Source organism: Dromiciops gliroides, chromosome 4 (genome assembly GCF_019393635.1).
Source record: "Dromiciops gliroides isolate mDroGli1 chromosome 4, mDroGli1.pri, whole genome shotgun sequence".
NCBI classification, from domain to species: domain Eukaryota; kingdom Metazoa; phylum Chordata; class Mammalia; order Microbiotheria; family Microbiotheriidae; genus Dromiciops; species Dromiciops gliroides.
In genome coordinates, this window is record NC_057864.1 from 18,794,214 (window position 1) to 18,817,424 (window position 23,211).

At 36.0% G+C, this 23,211-nt stretch overlaps 1 protein-coding gene across 5 annotated transcripts in view; it reads left to right on the forward strand.

The window, feature by feature from the left end:
• The window catches only part of LOC122752760 (cytochrome P450 2J2-like), a 40,657-nt gene that overhangs the window by 5,841 nt on the left and 11,605 nt on the right, over nt 1–23,211 (forward strand). For 4 of the 5 annotated variants that reach the window (XR_006356206.1, XR_006356207.1, XM_043999654.1 and 1 more), the window contains 4 exons: nt 5,312–5,461; nt 7,630–7,790; nt 10,451–10,627; nt 17,873–18,008. Coding sequence is in view for 3 of the 5 variants with exons in the window: in XM_043999654.1 (XP_043855589.1) it covers nt 5,312–5,461; nt 7,630–7,790; nt 10,451–10,627; nt 17,873–18,008 (624 nt within the window). In the remaining 2 variants the exon portion in view is untranslated. The remainder of the gene's footprint in view (nt 1–5,311; nt 5,462–7,629; nt 7,791–10,450; nt 10,628–17,872; nt 18,009–23,211) is intronic. The other variant, XM_043999655.1, reaches the window with a different exon arrangement.

A 23,211-nucleotide genomic window follows, 5' to 3' on the forward strand; every position in this document is an offset into this window, starting at 1 on the left:
CTACCTCTTCACATCTTTTTGCCATTTATCAGTTGGGGAATGGCTCATAATTTTTATATTTGACAAAGTTATTTCTATATTTTAGATATGAAATTTTTATCTGATAAGTTTTCTATAAATTTTTCCTCAATTATCTGCTTTCCTTCAGATCTTGGCTACATTTGTTTACTTATACTAAACTTTTAGATTTAATATAATTTAAATTATTCTTTTTCACCAAACTTGCTCTCTATCTTTTATGTATTTATAAATTGCTTACCTATCCAAAAGTCTGATAAGTAATATCTTCCATCATCTTCTTATTTTCTCGTAAAAGCTCTCTTTATATCTGGGTCATATATCCATTTTGACTTATCTTGGTAAATGGTATGAGATATCAGTCCATGCCCAGTTTCTGTTTTACTGCTTTCCAGTTTTCCCAAAAATTTTTACCAAATGCTAATTTCTTATCTCACAACTTTACGTCTTTATACTTAAGAAATAGAGGTTATTATTTTTATCTGGTGCTGTAAATAAGATATCTACCCTATTCTATTTGATCTATTTTTGCTTAGCTGGTACCAGATTGTTTTTAATAATTACTGCCTTATTATACAGTTTAAGATCTGGTACTGCTAAACATTCTTCCTTTACACTTTCCCCCCCCATTATTTTCTTTGACATTCTTCACTTTTTGTTTTTCCAAATGAATTTTGTTATAATTTTTTCTAATTCAGCAAAATATTTTGGGTAATTTAATCAGGATGCCATTGAATATATAAATTAGTTTGGATAACATTTTCATTTTTATTATATTGGACCAGCCTACAAATGAAAGATTAATATCTCTCCAATTATTTAAATCTGATTTTATTTATAAAATTTTGGTTATAATTTTGTTTATATAGTTCCTGGGTTTTTTTGGCAGATGGACTCCCAGGTATTTTATACTGTCTAGTTATTTTAAATGGTGTATTTATTTTTTAACTATCTCTTCTTGCAGAGTTTTGCTTGTGATATATAGGAATGTTGATGATTCATGTGGATTTACTTGATAACTTGGTACTTTGCTAAAATTATTAATTATTTCACCTAACTTTTTAGTTGAGTCTTTGGGATTTTCCAAGTATATCATCATATCATCTGCAAAAAAGAGACAGTTATATTACTTAATTCCTTATTCTGATTCCTTCAATTTCTTTTGCTTCTCTTATTGCTATTTCTAGGTTTTCCAATACAATATTGAGTGATATGCTAGCAATGGGCATCTTTGTTTCACACCTAATCTTACCGGGAAAGCCTATAGTTTATCCATGTTACAAATAACACTTGCTGATAGCTTTAGATAAATATTTTGTATTAATTTAAAGAAAACTTCAAATGCCAAAATATTCAAGTGTTTTTAATAGAAATGAGTTGTGGGGGCAGCTAGATGGTAAAGTGGATAGAGCACCAGCCCTGGATTCAGGAGTACCTGAGTTCAAATCTGACCTCAGACACAACACTTACTAGCTGTGTGACCCTGGGCAGGTCACTTAACCCCAATTGCCTTACCAAAAAAAGAAATGAGTTGTATACTTTATCAAATGCATTTTCTGCATCTATTGATACAATCATGATTAAAAAAAAACTTTTATTTTTTTTTTTAGTGTTTTTTTTTTCCGGGGCAATGGGGGTTAAGTGACTTGCCCAGGGTCACACAGCTAGTAAGTGTCAAGTGTCTGAGGCCAGATTTGAACTCAGGTAATCCTGAATCCAGGGCCGGTGCTTTATCCACTGCGCCACCTAGCTGCCCCCAAAAAACTTTTATTATTGATATAATCAATTACATTAATAGTTTTCTTTATATTAAATCACCCCTACATTACTGGTATAAATCCCTCTTGATCATAATGTGTAATCTTTGTAACATATTATTGTAATCTTTTAGTTAGAATATTATTTAGGATTTTTGCATTCATATTCATTGATGACATTGGTCTATGATTTTCTTTTTCTGTTTTTAATCTTCCTGGTTTAGTTATGAGTATCATTTTTTTATACAAGGACTTTGGTAGAATATCTTCTTTACCTATCATTCCAAATAATATATTTAATATTGGAATGAGTTGGGGGCAGCTAGGTGACATAGGGGATAGAGCACTGACCCTGGACTCAGGAGGACTTGAGTTCAAATCCGGCCTCAGACACTTGACACTTACTAGCTGTGTGACCCTGGGCAAGTCACTAGACCCCCATTGCCTTGCCAAAAAATATATATATATATATATATATTGGAATGAGTTGATGTTTAAATATTTGATAGAATTCACTTGTAAATTCAACTGGTCTTGGTACTTTTCTTTTAGAAAGCTCATTATTTATGCATAACCTGTTCAAGTTCTTTTTCTAAAATAGGCCTATTTAGTATTCTATTTTCTCTTCTGCTAATTTAAGCAATTTATATTTTTGTAAATGTTTTACCATTTAGCTTAAATTGTTAAAATTATTGGTACATAACTGAACAAAATAACTCCTTATAATTGATTTATTTACATCTTCCTTGGTGGTATATTCACCCTTTTCATTTTTAATACTAATGATTTGGTTTTATTCTCTGTTTCTCTTTTAATCACAGCAACCAATTTTTAAATCTATTTTTTCATAAAACTAATACCTAGTTTTATGATTAATTCAATAGGTTTTTATTGTCAATTCTATTAAATTCATCTTTAATTTTTAGGATTTCAATTTAGTGTTTAATTGGAGATTTTTAATTTGTTTTTTTCTAGTTTTTTTATTGCATACCCAAATCATTAGTTTTCTCTATTTATTGATATAGATATTTAGAGATATAAATTTTCCTCTGATCACTACTTTTGCTGTATATTATAGGTTTTGATATGTTGTTTCATTACTGTCATTCACTTTAATGAAATTAATTGCTTCTATAATTTGTTCTTTTACCCAACCATTAAGATTAGGTTGTTTAATCTCCAATTAATTTTTCATCTATGTTTCCTCAGACCCTTATTAAATATGATGTTTGTTGCATTATGATCTGAAAAAGATACTTTTCTGCCTTTCACTATGTTTTGACTATATTTGACAATATTTCTGCATTTCTGCTTTCGACAATAAAATTTTTGTTTACTAACATATGTACAATGTTTATAAAGATACTATGCTGAGAAAAAGATATATTCCTTTCTATTTCCATTCAATTATCTCCAGATATCATATGTAAATTATCATATCTAATTTAAAGTTCTATTTACTTCCTTTACTTCTTCCATATTTATTTTTTGGTTAGATTTATCTAGTTCTGAGAGGAGAAGATTAAAAACCATATTATACCACTACTACCTATCTCCACCTGTAATTCATTTAATTTTTCTTTTAAAAATTTAGCCGCTATAGAATTTGGTGCATCTAGATTAAATATAGATATTGCTTCATTGTCTATGATATCTTTTCTCAAAATGTAGCTACCCTTGTTCATCTCTTAATTAAATCTATTTTAGCCATAACTTAGTTTGAGATCATAATTGTTACCTTTGACTTTTTTCATCAGCTGAAGCATACTAAATTCTACTCCAACCCTACATTTTAACTCTGTCTATAGCTCTCATTTCAAAATGTGTTTCTTGGAAACAACATATTGTAGGATTATGATTTTTAATCCACCCTGTTATCCATTTCCATTTAATGAGTTCCTCCCATTCACATTCAAAGTTATAATTACTATCTGTGAATTTGCCTCCATATTATTTTTACTAGCTTATTTCTCAAGCTTTCTTTTTTTTATCATATCACTGCTACTTTGTCTTCCCCCTCACCCTAATTCCTTATTTTAGCTATACTCTAAAAGTTCCTCCTTTATCTATTCTCCCCATCCTCTTAATTTTAATCTATATACCCTTCTAAAAGTCTCTCTCTCAACCTATTCCCTGGTTTTCTCACCTCTCCGGATGTCCATAAGACTTCTAAACCTCTTTACCCTAGATGAGAATAAGGTTCCAATATTACCAGACCTCCACCCCCTCCTACTTCCTCTGTATTAGTTCCTCCTTTCATGCACCATTTTTATGAAATACTTTCTCCTTTTATCCTTTTCCTACCCAGTTTTGTTTGAGTTCTAGTCTTTTTGTTACCTTTTGTTATAAATACCTGGAAGTCTTTCAGTTTATCAAATATACATTTGATTTTTCACCTAGGATTATATTCAGCTTTGCTGGATATGTTATTCTTGGATGCAATCTGAGCTCCTTTACTCTTCAAAATATTATGTCCCAAGAAATATAGTCTTTTAATGATAAGTCTTTTGAAATTCTTACTGTTTTTTCTGCAGTATTTAAATTGTCTTTATTTTCTTGTTGCTTGTAATATTTCCTCTTTAGTCTAGGAATTTTGAAACTTGGATAGGACATTCCTATAAATTTTCTTCTTGGGATCTTTTTCATAGTGGTGATCAGTTAATTCTTTCTATTTCTCCTTTAACTTCTAGTTCTAGACCTTCAGAGTAATTTTTAAAAAATAATTTCTTGTAATATTTTATCCAGATATTTTTCTGATCCTAACTTCCAGGTAAACTGACGATTCTTATATTCTTTCTCCTTGATCGGTTTCCTAGATCAGTTGTTTTTCTAATAAAATGTTTCAAATTCTCTTCTACTTTTTCTAGTTCTATTATTTCTAGGTGTCTTATAATGTAATTCAATTCCATTTTCCCAATTCTAGTTTTCAAGGAGTCATTTTCTTAAGATTTTTTCTATCTTTTTTCAATTGATTAACATTCTTTTCAAAATTTTCTTGGATTTCTTTTATTTTTATAAGTCAAAGTCACTGCCTTGCCTGGACCCTGACACTGATGTAGTCATCAAGTGCCACAAGTGGCTGCTTAGAGTACTCCAGATTAGGACTGGGGCTCCTCCCCCTGTTCATAGCTGTCTTCCCCAGAGCAGAAAGTTGTCCAGCAGCCAGTCATCTCTGACTGAGGAAATCAAAAGCTCATACTTATGTACTCCAAAGTTCATAGTCTACTAAGAGATCATCAGGACCTCTGGGCCTTGACATTTCCCTCTGCTTCATCTTTAGGACTTCCAGGTCTTTCCATGTTCCCTATGGTTGAACTTTAAGTGGTATTTTACCAATTAATATGTGAATTACTTGGGAGCAGAACCTGTCTAGTCCTTTCTACTTGTATACCCAGAACAGCGCTTGGCACATGGTAGGGTTTTAAAAATACTTCTTAAATTGCATTCTATTGCTCATAGAGGGGATACCATATCAGTAAAATTATAGATCCTTTGAAATATTGATATAAATTATTATTATCATTATTGTTGTTTAGGTTTAGTCATGTCTAATGGAGATCAGTGGAGACAGCAAAGAAGATTTGCCTTAATGACCCTAAGGAACTTTGGTTTGGGAAAGAAGACCCTGGAAGATCGGATCCGGGAGGAGGCCAGGTATCTCATTGAGGCTATCAGGGAAGAAAAAGGTGAGCACTGGTCAGGCAGAAATATTTTAAATTGCTTCTGATTGTTCAATTGGCCACATGATCATTAAAGAGAATCTGTAACTGTGGGTGGGAGAAGGGGAAGAGAGGCCATCTTTACACTAGAGACAGACAAAATGCAACCCATGCCACCCCCAAGGGAATGTTTAAACAACCTAACACTGTTGCTTGGAAGAAAGGAGGCAGTTAGCAAAGAAAGGAACCCCTCAATGCCATCAAAACATGGACCCTACATCTCACTTCTTAAATTTCCACACATGGAGTGATACATGGCCTTGGCTGGCCACTCAAGGAACTCCCTACACATACACATGTATGCACACCCCTCCCTCTATTCTTTCCTTCTGCCCTTCTCTACCTCTTTATTCTTCCTAATCATCCCATGCCCCACATCCCGAATCAACTATTCCCTGTTCTCAGTATCTTTCCTATCATTCTTTTCTCTTCTGCCTTGGTCTACTCTTTCTACTCCTTAGAATGTATGCATGTATGCATGTATGCATGGACATACATGTGTAGGTATCATGTTTATATATTCATATACGTACATATATATGTATATACATTGCTGTTCATCTATTTTTTTTTAATTTTGATCATTTTTTTTCAATTAATCATTTCTTTTCTTTCCTTCTACTTCTTCCCACTGGAAAAAACAACTCCCTAGTCACAAATACATATAGTCAAGTAAAATAAATCCTTACATTGGCCATCACCAGAAATATATATCTCATTGTGTGACCTAAGTTCATTGCTTATCCATCAGAAGGTGGGTATCAGGCATCATCATTGATCCTCTTGAATTGTAATTGGCATTGCATTGATCCAAGTTCTTAGGTCTATCCAAATTATCTTTCTTTTCACAACATTGCTATTGTAGACATTCATTCTTCTACTTTTCCTCCTCTTTCTTTGCTTTTTATTTTTTCTTCTTTTCCTCTTTCACTTCCATTTTCTCTCCCTCCTCTTCTGCTTCCTTTAATCACCATAAATTATGGGTAAAAATTAACTTGGAGACCATCAATCCAGCCCTTCTTCCCATCCTGCAGGTGAGTAAACTGAGGAGTGGAGCAGTTAAGTGACTTGCCAAAGTAAGTCAATAAGTGTTGTAAGTCAATAAATGTTGTAATTTATTGACAGCAAGTCAATAAATATTTATCAAGTACCTAGTATATGCCAGGCACTCTGATAAGTTCTAGATATATAAAGAAAGGAAAAAGATACTCCCTGTCCTCAAAGAATTCCTGTTCTAAGTGTGTGTGTGGGAGACCACATGCAAACAGCTATGTACAAACATTAGAAATGGGAAAAACTGAAAATAAACAACAGTTGGAAGGCACTAGAACTAAGGACACTCAGGCACTAAATGTTTGACGGAGGATTTACACCCAGTTCTTCCTCTTTCCAGGTTCCATACCCTACATACTACATTATATGGCTTTCCTTCCTTAGTCACCTTCTCATATCTTTTCTTTTCAGTGTTTCCAGTTGTAATTTCAGCTCTACTATTCACATGTATGCAAGTAGCCCACAGGTATATATAGTCAAGGGTATTGGTATATACATGCATACATCTATGGACACATACACATGTGTGCCCATGCCTATTTCACAGATGGGTACACCTTTGTGAACCTATGCAGATGATATATCAAAGAATCATAGATAGAAGCTAGAAAGGTCCTCAAAGGTCATCCAATCCAAACCTCTGGTTTTCCTGATGAGTAAATGGAGGCAAAGATGGATAAAATATATTGAAACAAAATATGCCAATTAAATCCCAAGTCTTGACTGAAATTTTTTTTGGTGAGGCAATGGGGGCTAGGTGACTTGCCCAGGGTCACCCAGCTAGTGTCAAATGTCTGAGGCTGGATTTAAACTGAGGTCCTCCTGAATCCAGGGCCAGTACTTTATCCACTGTGCCACCTAGCTGCCCCAACTTTTTTAAAGAGTATTTTCTTCTTTTATTTTACATCTATTTGAGCAGTACCTGGACATGGACAATACTAATAAAGAATATGTGTGTTGTGTGTGGGAGGGAAAGTAAGGAAAACTGTTTATGAGGAAAAGGTAGAAAGCTCTGCTAGATTCCTTTAACAGATATGAGTGAAATGAAGAGTAGCCTGTCCCCTTTCTCTTCCCATCAACAGGAAAACCCTTTGATCCCCACTTTCAGATCAACAATGCTGTTTCTAATATCATCTGCTCCATCACTTTTGGGCACCGCTTTGAGTACCATGATTCCCAGTTTCAGGACCTGCTGAAGAGTTTGGATGACACCACAGTGCTTCAAGGCACCTGGGAGTGTCAGGTAACAGGCTATGCCTTCCTGGGGAGGACCAACTCAGCCTCAATTGGGTCATGCTCTTCCTCTACCAGAAAAGAAATGGGCATGGCTGTGAGAGGTCGTCAAGGACTGAGTGAGCTTGTGCATGAACTTCTCTAAGTAGAAAAAGGGACAGAGAAGGGAAGAAGGAAACAATGAGATTTTTATAAATAGTGCCACGGAAAAATATGCCTGGGGGACCCATGCTTTTCCAAAACACTGTGATCTCCAAATAATGGGAAACAAATTTCTACAGTTTTCAGTGTGTATAAGATCATTATCAAGAATATCAATTTACGGGGACAGCTAGGTGGCGCAGTGGATAAAGCACCGGCCCTGGATTTAGGAGGACCCGAGTTCAAATCCGGCCTCAGACACTTGACACTTATTAGCTGTGTGACCCTGAGCAAGTCACTTAACCCTCATTGCCCTGCAAAAAATTTTTTAAAAAGAATATCAATTTACAACTACTGTGTACCAAGTAGTATGAGAGGAGATGGGGAAACAATGATAAAAATTAAACAGCCCCTGAACTCAGGTGGTTTACATTCTGTTGGAGGAGACAACATGCCCTCAAGTATATATATGTGTGTACACACACACACACACACACACACACACACACACACACACACACAAATATGCAAATAAATACAAAGGGATACTTTTGGTAGGGAGAGCATTAGAACCCAGGAAGACCAGGAAAAGCTTCATAGAGAAGCTGTCTCTTTACCACGATTTTTCTCCTACTTCTGCAGGGCCAGGTGCGGGTGAGAGAAGGAGAAAGATAGAGACAAAGAGACAGAGACAGACATAAAGAAGCGAGAAAGAGACAAATACAGAGATAGAATAGCAGAGAAAGAGACAGAGACAGAGAAAGAGAAAGGAAGGGAGGGAAACAGGTACAGAGACAGAGACAACAGACACAGATAGGCAGCTAGAGAAACAGAATGAGAGAGGAGAGAACAGACATAAATAGAGATAGATAATCTAGGTGCTCACATTTAAGGTTTATAAATAGCTTTACATATATTAGCTCCCACCGCAGTGCCTTTGCACTGGCTGTCCCTCATGCCTGGAACGTTCTCCCTCCTCAACTCCACTTCTTGGATTCCTTCAAAAATCAGTTCAAATTTCACCTCCTACTGCAGGATGTCTTTCCCAATTCGTCCAGTTGCCAGTGCCACCCCCTCTGAAATTATCTTTCAACTGTGATGTTTAAAATCTTAATTGTGGTCACCAAAATTTAAAAGGCTTCAGTACCAGTCTTTGGGCATTAAACATTTATTAGAGCATACAGATATTTACAAAGAGTTCAGAAGGTTATGAAAAAGAAGTCCTACCTAGCCTAGAGTTCCAGCCTGGTTGGGTTCTTCCTGAAGTCCTCCTCCACGAGCCTGCTTTAATCAGGAACACCCTTTTCCAGCCTGTTTTAATCAGCAATCCTCCCCAAGCTGTTTGTGGAAGCTTTTTTATACATCTGGAACAGAGGCGGTCCTTACACCCTGCTTCAAGGTGATTGGTTGGTGTCATCCAAATCCATTGTCTTTGAAGGTGTTCTCAAGTTGAGTTCATAGTCTAGTTTCTGAGAATTATACCTTCTTAAGGGATAGCCAGGTGTGATCACAATCCAATTAACTTGATACAATCCAATTAACTTGAAGTAGGCTTAATCAGCAGTCAATCACTCTCACTTGATTCAATCAGTCTTGATTAATCTCCAGGTGGGTCTTTGAGTATCTGCTAAATCCCATTATTTCATCACACAACCATTCTTCATATATCTTGCATATACATGGTTATTTCCATGGTGCCTCTCCCAGGGCAATGTGAGCTACTTGAGGACAGGGAAAGGCATTTTTTCCTTCCTTTGTATGCCCACCACTTAGCACCTGGCACATAGAAAGTACTTAATAAATGCTCGTTGATTGACTAATGTCTTTAGATCCTCATAATGCCCCTTTGAGATAGTTGTTATTATTATTCCCATTTTACAGATAAGGAAACTGAGGCTGAGAGAAGTTAATGACTTTTCCTAGTATGTGTCTGAGTCAGAATTCTAACTCAGGTGTTCCTGAGTCTTACTCCAGGACTGCATCTACTCTTCCTCCTAGTTGGTCAGTGAGTGAGCCCCACACAGGCTCAAGATTTCGTTGAACTCCTCAGGAGTCTGGCTATGGAAGAAAATGATGGAGAAGATTGAATAACTTTAGCTCTCATTTCCCTAAGAGGATTGAAATGGAAATTCAGGAGAAGGGAATTCTGTGGGGCCAACAGGGAAATAGCAGCCCCTGTGATAACAATTTCCCTAGAAATAATCTCTCCCATCGTTTGCCGATTGTGAGGCTGAATAAATTGTTGACATTTTGGAAGGGTTATTTAAGTACATCAGGATATGGCCAAGGGCCTAGTGTATGGGGCAAGAGATGGTTGGACACTGGTCTGCATATAAGGAGAGACTGTGGTTAGAAGGTGGGTAGATTTCTGGAGTAGTTAGACACACAATTAGGGTAAATTCCATGACTCAAAAAAAAAAATGGTCAAGGATCCGGTCATATTTAAGATTGAGAAGAGGAAGAAATGGGGCAGCCTAACAGGAATTGGTACTCATCCCTCCCCCCCCATCCCCTTTTTATATTATCTAGCTGTTCAATATATTTCCTCGTATAATGAAATTCCTGCCAGGATCTCACCAGAAGCTCTTTGAAGAATGGAAGAAGCTAGAGTCTTTTGTGGAATGTGTGATCAAACAACACAAGGAAGATTTTAATCCAGAGGAGACCCGGGACTTCATTGATGCTTACCTGCAGGAGCTGTCCAAGGTAATGGAGACAACACACAAAGTGGGTGTTAAGTATATAAAACAAACAAAAAAATATACACAGGTGGGGAATATGTTAAAATGTTCAAAACTTTACATCTGTCTTATAATGTAAATATCTTTCCTCATTGACCATCTTGGAAGGTAAAGAGTATAAATAATGGAGCTTGTTAGTGGAGAGCTCACAATTTTTATTTAGAATTGTAAGGAACCACATGCCTCATTGAGTTCAACCCCCTAATTTCATAAGAGGGTGGGGAGAACTAAGGCATAGAGAGCTTAATTGACTTGCTCCAGTCACACAACTCGTAGGAATCTGAAGTGGGATTTGAACTCAGCTCTTTCTGTCTCCTAGGCCAGTGTCCTTTTTATTAGAACCTATTCTGATTGTGATGTTTAAAATCTAAATGTGTGGTCACCTTAAATTAGAAGCTTTAGCACCAGTCTTTGGGCATTAAATATTTATTAAAGCATACCAGGTATTCACGTGGAGTTCAGAAAGTTAAGAAAAGGCCTATCTAGCCTAGAGTTCCAGCCTGGTTGGGTTCTTCCTCAAGACCTCTGCCATGAGCCTGCTTCAATCATGAACGGCCCAGCAAACTGAGAGTGGAAGCTTTATATAGGTCCAGAACATAGACCGTCCTTACACACTGCTTCAAGCTGATTGGTAGGTGTCATCCAAATCCATTGGTTCACTGGACTTGAAGGTGGTCTCGAGTTAAGTTCAAAGTCCTTAGCTTCTGAGAATGATACCTTTTTAAGGGCTAGCCAGATGTGCTTACAATCTAGTAGTAGGCTAATCAACAGTCAATCACTCTCACATAATTCAATCAGTTTAGATTAATCTCAAGGTAGGCCTTTGAGTATCTGCTAAATCCCATTATTTTATCATACCCTGATATTTCATCCTTATGTATTTATCTCTCTTCACCTCACTTTTCTCATTTATAAAATTAACATATTCTACGTAACCCATATTATATGCAGAATTATTGTGTGGATAGTTTTTGTAAACCTCACAACACTATAAAAATAAGTTCAATTATCAATCTTATTTATGCAATCAAAATATAACCACCTTTGGAAATTTTTGCTGGGTGATTCCAGCATTACAAGGAAGCTGACAGCCTCTCTGAGCCCCGTATAACAAGCAAAACTCTGCAACAAGGCATTGATGAGGCCCCTGGCCCTCAACACAAGAAGCTTGCGATAGGGCCCCTGTGCTCCAGGAGCAGACCTCAACTTTAAATAGTCACAAACTAGGCTAGAAAATGAGGAAAAATAAAACAAAACAAACAAATATAAGACTATAGAAAGCCAAAATGGCAAGAGGGAAGATCAAAACACAAACTCAAAAGAAAACAATGTCAAAAACAGTGACATGCAAAGACTCAAAGGGAAATACAAATTAGTGTCAAGCCCAAAAGTCCTCCTGGAAGAGCTAAAAAGGATTTCAAAAATCAAATAAAAAGTAGAAGAAAAATTGGGAAAAGAAACAAGAGCTAAGCAAGAGAATCATGAAAAAAGATTCAACAGCTTAGAAAAGGAAGCACAAAAATCGACTATAGAAAACAACTCCTTAGAGGGGCAGAGGCAAGATGGAAGAGTGAAGTTACCTGAGCTCTCCAGAGTTTCCCAAAGAAACAACATTAAATCAAGTCTCTAAACAGAATTCTCTAAAGGGATTCTGGATATAAAGAATCTTACAAAAAGACAGAGAGACACATTCTTCCAACTTGAGATAATTTAGAAGACTTTAGGAAAGGTCTGTCTCACTTGGGTGAAAGAGGAGCACAGCACAGCTCAATTCAGCACAGTGTGGGTCTTGGGCAAGTCAGCAGGTGGCTCTTGGCCACAGCACAGATCAGTCCTTGGTCCTAGATCAGCAGACTGGTGGCACAGCAGGCCAGTTGTGAGTCCCCCAGTAGCCCTGGCTGAGAGGACAAACTGCCAGCTAGAGAAGCACCCACAGGACAAGCATAACTAGGCTAAGCCATTCCAGAACAGGAAGGAAGCCCAGAGCAGTGAGGAATCTGCAAGTCCCAGAGGCCTCAGAGCAGAAAGCCAGTGATCAGGCCCCTATACCCCAGCACAAAGAGCTTGCGACAGTGGGCTCTATGCCTCAGGAGCAGACCTCAACTTTAAAAGTCACAAAATAGCCTAAAATCTGAGTAAGAAACAGAAAAGGACTCTTACCATAGAGAGTTTCTATGGCAACAGGGAATACCAAAACACAAACTCAGATGAGAACAACAGTATCAAAGTGCCTACATGTGAAGGCTCAAAGGGGAAGATGGATTGGTCTTGAGACAAAAATACCTTCTTGGAAGAGCTCAAAAAGGATAGTAAAAGTCAAATAAGTTAGGGAAAAGAAAACTGGGAAAAGAAATGAGAGTTATACAAGAAAATATGAAAAGAGAATCAGTAGCTTGGAAAAAGAAGCACAAAAATTGACTGAAGAAAACATTCATTAAAAAATATAATTGCCCAATTGGGTAAAAATATACTGAAGAAATCAACTCCTTCAAAAGTAAAACTAAGGGGCAGCTATGTGGTGCAGTGGATAGAGCACTGGCGCTGGAGTCAGGAGGAGCTGAGTTCACATCTGGCCTCAGACACTTAACACTTACTAGCTGTGTGACCCTGGGCAAGTCACTTAACCCCAATTGCCTCACTAAAATAATAAAAAAAAAAAGTAAAACTAACCAAATGAAAAGGAGGTGCAAAAGCTTACTGAAGAAAATAATTCGTTTAAATGTTTTTTAATTTATTTTATTTATAGTTTTCGGTTTCAATCTCTATCCCTCCTTCCCTTCCTCCTCCCGAAGGTGGCAATCTGGTATGTGTTATACATGTATGATCATGCAAAACATCACTGTATTTGTCACTTTTTACAAGCAACTTAAATCATAAAAATGTTTTAAAATGTAGAATTTGAAAAGAGCATGCTTCAGTCTGTTCCATCAATATCAGTTCTTTCTTTGGATATGGATAGTATGATTCTTCAATAGTCCTTTGGGATTGTCTTGGATCATTGAATGGCTGAGAATAGTTAAGACTTTCACAGTTCTTCATCAAAAAATATTGCTGTCTCTGTGTACAGTGTTCTTTTAGTTCTGCTCACTTCCCAACGTATCATTTCATACGTCTTTCCAAGCTTTTCTAAAGTCATCCTGCTTGTCATTTATTATTTCAAAATAATATTCCATCACCATCACATACCACAATTTGTTTAGCCATTCCAAAATTGATGGTCATTCCTTTGATTTCCAATTCTTAGCCACCACAAAGAGAGATGCTATGATTATTTTTGTACAAATCAGTCTTTTTCTCTTTATTCGGATGTCTTTAGGATATAAACCTAGTAGTGGTATTGCTGGACAAAGGTTATGCACAATTCTATAGCCCTTTGGGCATAATTCCAAATTGCTCTCCAGAATGTTTGGATTAGTTCACAGCTCTACCAACAGTGGATTAACATCCCAGCTTTCCTACATCCCCTCCAACATCCAATATTTTCCATTTTTGTTTGCCACTCTGATAGGTGTAAGGTGATACCTCAGAGTTGTTTTATTTTGCATTTCTCTAATCAATAGTGATTTAGAGTATTTTTTCATATGACAATAGATAGCTTTGATTCCTTCATCTGAAAACTGCCTGTTCATATCCTTTGTCCATTTCTCAATTGGGGAATGCCTTGCATTCTTATAAATTTGATTTAGTTCCCTATATGTTTTAGAAATGAGGCCTTTATCATAAACAAAGGCTGTAAAAATTATTTCCGAGCTTTCTGCTTCTCTTCCAATTTTGGCTGCATTGCTTCTCTTTGTACAAAAAAAATTTAAATTTAATGTGATCACAATCATTCATTTTGCATTTCATAATATTTTCTATTTCTTGTTTTATCATAAATAGCTTTCCTCTCCATATATCTTAGGAGTAAACTATTCCTTCCTCTTCTAATTCACCTATGGTATCACCCTTTATGCCTAAATCATGTACCCATTTTGACCTTATTATAGTATGTGGTGTAAGATGTTGGTCTATGCCTAGTTTTTGCCATACTATCTTCCAGTTTTCAAAGCAGTTTTTTTCCAAATACTGAGTTCCTATCCCAGAAGCTGGAGTCTTTGGGTTTATCAGTGTATTACTAAAGTCATTTCTACTGTGTCTCCTGTGCCTAACCTATTCCATTGATCCACCAATCTATTTTTGTGTGTGTGTGTGAATTAATTGGGGTTAAGTGACTTGCCCAGGGTCACACAGCTAGTAAGTGTCAAGTGTCTGACGCCGGATTTGAACTCAGGTCCTCCTGACTCCAGGGCCAGTGCTCCATCCACTACACCATCTAGCTGCCCCAACCACTCTATTTCTTATCCAGTACCAAATAGTTTTGATGACTGCTGCTTGATAATATAGCTTCAGATGTGGTATGGCTAGCCCACTTTCCTGTGTGTTTGTTTTAATTATTTCCCTTTTGTTCTTCCAGGTGAATTTGGTTATGACTTTTCTAGCTCTATAAAATAATTTTAGGTAGTCTGATAAGCATGGCACTGAATAAGTAAATTAATTTAGGTAAAATTGTCATTTTTATTATATTAGCTTGGCCTATCCATAAGAATTTTGTATTTTCCAATTATTTAGAACTAATTTTATTTGTGTGAAAATTATTTTGTAATTGTGCTCATAGAGTTCCTGGGTTTGTCTTGGCAGGATCTCACAAATATTTTATATTATCTACAGTTACTTTAAATGGAATTTCTCTATCTCTTGCTGCTGAGCTTTGTTGGTCATATACAGAAATGCTTGTGATTTAAGTGTATTTATTTTATATACTATAACTTTGCTGAAGTTGTTAATTGTTTCAAGTAGTTTTTTAGTTGATTCTCTAGTATTCTCTAAGTATACCATCATATCATCTGCAAAGAGTGAGATTTGTTTCCTCCTTGTGTATTCTAATTACTTTCATTCTTTTTTCTCCTCTTTTTGATAAAGCTAACATTTCTAGTACATTATTAAATAATAGAGGTGAGAGTGGACATCCCTGTTTTACCCCTGATCTTATTGGGAATGCTCATTAATTCATTGTTGGTGGAATTGTAAACTGATCCAATCATACTGGAGAGCAATTTGGAACTCTTCCCAAAGGACAATGGGGCTGTGCATACCCTTTGATCCATATATCACTACTAGGTCTGTGTCCCAATGAGATCACAAAAAAAGAGAAAAGGACCTACATGTACAAAAATATTTATAGCAACTCTCTTTGTGGTGGCAAATAATTGGAAATCGAGGGAATGCCCATCAATTGGGGAATGGCTGAACAAGTTGTGGTATATGAATGTAATGGAATAATATTGTGCTGTAATAAAAGATGAGCACTCAGATTTCAGAAAAAGTTGGGAAGACTTAAGTGAACTGATCACTGAAGTGAGCAGAACCAGAAGAATGTTGTACACAGTAACAGCAACATTGTATGATAATTAACTGTAATAGATTTACCTCTTCTCAGCAAGACAATTCCAAAGGATTCACGATGGAAAATGCTCTCCCCATCCAGAAAAAAAAAAAAAAGAATTGTCGAATATGAATGCAGATTGAATCATACTGTTTCTACTGTTGGGAGGAGGGGATTTTATTTGATTTTTAGGGTTTTCCCCTTTTGTTCAGAACTCAAAATCTTATAAAAATGAATGATGACAATTGTCTTTACATATAACTAGAAAATAATAAAATATTCATATGATTAGAAAAATAAAGTCCTTCATAACCTGGCCCAAAAAAAGTTTTGCACAAGCCAAAGCAATGCAACCAATATTAGAAGTAAAGCAGAAAGCTGGGAAACAATTTTTACAGTCAGTATCTTTGATAAAGGCCCCATTGCTCAAATACATAGAACTGAGAAACACTGATATGAATACATCATTTTCTCATTGAGAAATTGTGAAAGGCTATGAACAAAGAAGTTTTCAGATGAAGTAATCAAAACTATCTATAGTCATATAAAATGCTCTAAATTACTATTTATTAGAGAAATTCAAATTAAAACAACTCTGAGGTACCACATCACACCTATCAAATTGGCTAATATGACAGAAAAGGCAAATGATGAACACTTGAGAGGATGGGGGGAAATTGGGACACTAATGAACTACTGGTGAAGTAGTGAACTCTTCCAGCCTTTCTGGAGAGCAATTTGGAACTCTACCCAAAGTGCATACCCTTTGATCCAGTAATACCATTACTAGGTCTATATCCTGAAGAGATCACAAAAATAGAAAAGGATGTACATGTACAAAATATTTATAGCAGGTCTTTTTGTGGGAGCAAAGAATTATAAATTGAGGGGATGCTCCTCAATTGGGAAATGGCTAAACAAGTTGTAGTATATTAATGTAATGGAATATTATTTTGCTATAAGAAATGATGAGCAGGTGGATTTCAGAATATCCTGGAAAGACTTAAATACACTGATGCAAACACACTGAGCAGAACCAGGAAAACATTGTATACAGTATCTGCAATACTGTGGAATGATCAGCTCTGGTTGATTTAGCTCTTGTCAGCAATATAATGATCCAAGAAAAGTCCAGAAGACTTATGATGGAAAATGCTATTCACAGACAAAAAAAAAAAAACCTAATGAAATTTGAATGCAGATCGAAGCATACTATTTTCACTGTATTGGATTTTTATTTTCTTTTCTTCTTCCTTTTGTTCTGTTTCTTCTTTTACAACATGACTATTATGGAAATATTTTTATATAAATGAACATATATAACCTATATCAAATTGCTGACAGTATTAGCAGGGGTGGGGGAAAGAAGGAAAAATTTTGGAACTTAAAATTATGTATTTTAAAAATGGTGGGGCAGCTAGGTAGTGCAGTGGATAAAGCACCAGCCCTGGATTCAGGAGTACCTGAGTTCAAATCTGGCCTTGGACACTTGACACTTACTAGCTGTGTGACCCTGGGCAAGTCACTTAACCCCCAATCCTCCCCCCCAAAAATGGTAAAATTTTCTTTACATGTAATTGGAAAAAATAATAATTCAAAGAAAAAAAAAACAAATAGGAGCTTTCATTCTTAGGAATGGTTACTGTATACTTGGGGGTTAAAGGGAAGCCCATAATCTGCCACCTTGAACTTCCCAAGGTCCCATGGAGGGTACAGCTCTTCATGCTTGAAGAGAACCAAATTTATTTTAGCTATTAAACAACTGATTTTTGCATTTTTAAATTTAAGGATACCGTCCCTTCAAGCTTTAATGAAAAAAGTTTAGTCAGCTGCACCCTGGACCTCTTCTTGGCTGGAACAGAAACAACTTCAACCACTCTACGGTGGGCACTGCTGTATATGGCCCTTTATCCTGACATTCAAGGTACATTGATGGCACCAGGCTATGAACCCCTATAGAAATCATCCCAGAAGTGTTCCCATTTATAGAGAGCTTGAAAGTTTTCCAAGGACTTTACATACATCATCTTCTTTCAATTTTCATTGGAATAGAGCAGCAGAGAGTATTTTTCAAAATCATATGGACCCCATTTTAACATCAAAATTTCTCTCAGTTCCCCATATGATGGTAGTTGCTGGCTAGGGCAGTAGAGAGTATAGAATGTGGAGTCAGGAAGATCTGAGTTCAAATCCTGCCTTAGGCACTTACTAACCATGAGACTCTGAGCAAATCATATAACTTCTCTCAGCCTCTGTGTCCTCATCTTTAAAATGGGGATAACAATAGCCCTTATATCATAGGGTTATTCTGGGGATCAAACAAGTTCACAAAGTGCTTTGTAAGCCTTAAAGTTATATATAAACACCCAATATTTATTATTATTATTATTATTATCATAATCATTAAAAAGATTATAGCATAGTCCCAAAAGTGGGGGCATATATCCTGCAGCCAAACCTAGCTGAGCAGCTCATCCCAGGACGATGGACAATGGATACTGAATTCTGAGCCGATAGCATCTCCTGACACAAAGAGTGATAGAATATGACCCTCAAAATAAAATGTTTAAATAATCCCATATTAGAAAAAGAAATTGAACAAGCCATTAATGAACTCCCTAAGAAAAAATCTCCAGGGCCAGATGGGTTTACAAGTGAATTCTACCAAAAATTTAAAGAACAATGAATTCCAATATTATACAAATTATTTGGGAAAATAGATGAAGAAGGAGTTCTACCAAATTCCTTTTATGAACATAAATATGGTGTTGATAACCAAACCAGGCAGAACTAAAATAGAGAAAGAAAATTATAGACCAATTTCCTTAATGAATATTGATGCAAAAATCTTAAATAAGATGTTAGCAAGGAGATTTCATCAAATGATCACCAGGATAGTACACTATGATCAGGTGGGATTTATACCAGGAATGCACGGCTGATTCAATGTTAGGAAAATTATCAAATAATCAACCACATCAATAAGAAAACTAACCCAAATCATATGATTATCTCAATAGGTGCAGAGAAAGCTTTTGAGAAAATAAAGCACCCATTCCTTTTTTTCTTTTTTCCCATATAAATATTTTATTTTCCAGTAACATTTAGAGATGATTTTCAACATTTGTTTTTATAAGATCTCTAGTTTCAAATTTTTCTCCATTCTTCCCCTCTCTCCTCCCTCCCCAAGACAGTAAGTAATCTGATATAGGTTATATATGTACGATCACATTAAACATATTTCTGCATTAGTCGTGTAATGAGAGAAGAGTCAAGGCAAAAAGGAAAAACCTCAAAAAAGAAAAACAACAACAACAATAGAAATGGTATGGTTCAATCTGGATCCAGATTCAACGGTTCGTTTTTTTTTTTTCCTGGATTTGGAGAGTATTTTCCATCATGAGTCCTTTGGAACAATCTTGCACCATTGTATTGCTGAGAAGAATCAAGTCTATCACAGTTGATCAACACACAATGTTGTTGATACTGTGTAGAATGTTCTCCTGGTTCTGCTCATCTCACTCATTATCAATTCATGCAAGTCCTTCCAGGTCTTTCTGAAATATGCCTGCTCATCGTTTCTTACAGCACAATAGTATTCCATTACATTCATATACCACAACTTATTCAGCCATTCCCCAATTGATGGACAACCCCTCAATGTCCACTTCCTTGCCACCACAAAAAGAGTAGCTATAAATATTTTTTACAGGTGGGTCCTTTTCCCTTTTTTATGATCTCTTTGGGAAAAAGTCCTAATAGTGGTATTGCTGGGTAAAAGGGTATGCAAAGCTTTATAGCCCTTTGGGCATAGTTCCAAACTGCTCTCCAGAATGGTTGGATCAGTACACAGCTCCACCAACAATGCATTAGTGTTCCAATTTTTCCACATCTTCTCCAACATTTATTATTTTCCTTTTTTGTCATATTAGCCAATCTGATAGGTGTCAGGTGGTACCTCAAAGTTGTTTTAATTTGCATCTCTCTAATCAATAGTGATTTAGAGCATTTTTTCATATGGCAATAGATAGCTTTGATTTCTTCATCAGAAAACTGCCTTTTCATATCCTTTGACCATTTCTCAATTGAGGAATGACTTGGATTCTTATAAATTTGATTTAGTTCCTGATATATTTTAGAAATGAGGCCTTCAATGAAAGAGAGGACTTTCAGGCATTCTTGATGAAAAGACCTGAGCTGAACAGAAAATTTGACTGTCAGATACAAGACTCTAGAGAAGCATAAAAAGGTAAAAAGAAAAAAAAACACATAAGGGATATTTAAAAATAACTGTTTACATTACTACATGGGAAGATGATATTAGTAACTCATAAGAACTCTCTCATTATCAGGGAAGCTGGATGGAGTATATATAGACAGAGGACACAGGTGTGAATTGAGTCGAGGCATGATATCTTAAAATAAAAAAATTAAGGGGTGAGAGAAAAATGCAGTAGTAGAAATGGAAAGGGAGAGGTGAAATGGGGTAAATTATCACACATAAAAGAAGCAAGAAAAAGCTTATATAGCGGAGAAGAAGATGGGAAGGTGCTCAGAATGAGTGAATCTTACTCTCATCAGAATTGGCTCAAAGAGGGAATAACATACACACTCAAATGGATATAGTAATCTATTTTGCCCTGAAAGAATGTATGAAGGGAAGGGGATTGGTGGGGGGTGATAGAAGGGAGGGCAGATTGGGTGAGGAGGCAGTCAGAAGTAAAACACATTTGAGAAGGGAGAGGGTGAAAGGAGATAGAGAATAGAGTAAAGGAAATGTGGAGGAAATAGGATGGAGGAAAATACAGTTAGCTAAAGTAACTGAAAAAAATTTGAAGCAAGTTTGTCTGATAAAGGCATCATATTTCAAACACATAGAGAATTGAGTCAAATTTATTAAAATAAGAACCATTCCCCATTTAATAAATGATAAAAAGATATGAATAGTCTTCAGATGAAAAAAATCAAAGCTATCTATAGTCATATGAAAAATATGCTCTAACTCACTATTGATTAGAAAGAGGCAGGTCAAAACCTATTGGATTGGATAATAGGACAGACAGCAGAAGAAAATGACAAAAGTTGTAGGAGATATGAAGAAAAGGAGACATTAATGAAATGTTGGTGGAGTTGTAAACTGATCCAAACATTTAGTAGAGCAATTTGGAACTATAACCAAAGGGCTATAAAACCAAGCATTCTCTTTGATCTAATATCAGAATGCTTTTCATAATTATACATGTATAACTCATATAGAATTGCTTGCATACTTAAGGGCAGGTGGGGAGAGAGGGAGGAAGATAATTTGGAGCGCAAAGTTTTAAAAATGGATGTTTAAATTGTTTTTACATGTAATTGGGGAAAACAAAATCCTAAATAAATAAAAAAGAAAAAAATTATCTTACTGAGTTAGAAAAAATAATAACAAAGTCAGGAACTTAAATGAAACAGAGGGGAAAAAGGTGTAAAGGAAACAGATTCCACAAATAAGAATTTTGTATAAACAAAATCTTTGTAGCCAAGAATAGAAGAAATCCAAAAAATTGGAGGGAAAAATTTCATAGACACTCTCTTGGATCAGATATGATTGGGTTGTAATTTTGCTATGGTGGAGGACATTATGAGCCGGTTGATTTAGAAAAAAACATGGAAAGACTCGGACTTATGAAGGAAGATGTTATCTACGTTCAGAGAAACAGGTAACAAGTGGAAATAAGCATACTATGGTCTTATTTGTATTTGGATGAGTATATGTGTGTGTTTATACATGCATGCATGCATGCATACATGCATACATACATACATACACACAATAACACTGGATTGTAGCCTTCTTCAGTGATGGAGAAAATAAAGTAAAATATGCACAGCAGAGCACTACAAGGAAGCAAATAAAACCTGGGCAGCTTTGAAAATAAAGTATAGTATTTATTATATAGATGTTCTTCAAATGGAAATTTATTGTTTTATACTGAATCCTCTCCTATATTCTGCTGTGTACATGGCAATATTTTTTTCTTATTTTATATTTGTCTAAAGTTTAGAAAAAAATTTAAGTAAAAAAAAATTACCATTTTGTTCTTCAGACCTGCCTTCTACATCTGGTTGACTTGGAAGTCAGAAATCACTGGACAATAAATGTAAAGCTATATAAGTAAATATAATACACCTAAATAAACTTAAAGACCTTAGAAACAGTCTAGTCCAATCTGATCATTTTAGAGATGAGGAAAACAAGGCCCCAAGAGGTGCAGTGACTTGCTCAAGGACACTCCAATAGTGAGGGGTAAAGCTGAAATTTGAATGCAGGTCTTCTGTCCCTAAGTCCAGTAGGATTTCCAGGGTACCATGTTCCTGGATACCTACCCAATAACACAAACATCTTTATATGACATTAATCAGTGGAGTGTGGACCTTTCCAGGGTATAGGGGTTGGCATTGTGGCGAGTAAAAACTTATGGGGTGTCCTGTCCCTATAATTGTCCCAAGTGTTAGAGAATTTAGCTAGGATTTATAATATATTGGTTACTTAGAAATTAGAGGCCACTGCACCAGTTTGGGGGCATTAGGCATTTATTAAAGTATATTAAATATTAGTAAAGAGATAGAGCACATGGCTCAAAAAATTAAGAAGCCCTACATAACTAGGATAGAGGGGAAAGAGAGAGCAGAGTGGGAGAGGGAAGAGTGTGCCAAGAGAGAGTGAGACCCCTCTCCCGGATTCTTTAACCTGCCTCAGGTAGAAGTGGGTCACTCCACCTTGATCCAAGCTAATTGGTTGGTAGCATTCAATTCCATTGATTGACATGACTTGAAGGTGGTCTTAAGTTAGTTAACTTCCTTTAGTTAGTTAGGAAGGTCGATCTACATTTCCTTTGAAATTCTTCTGACTCTGGGCTGGCCCTGCAAAACCATCCAGAGTGTCTGTGTGTGTGGTGGGGAGTCTTTGAGTCCCCAAAACCCCATTATTTTCTCATAGCATCTTTGGTAAAGTGTCAGGCCAAACTCTCATACAACCACAGGTGTGGCTGTAGTTCTCTCACATGATCAGAGAAAACTGTACAGGAGGGAAAAGAAAGCCCTGTGTTCAAATCTACCTAGATGTGTGGCTCTAAGCAAGTCACTTA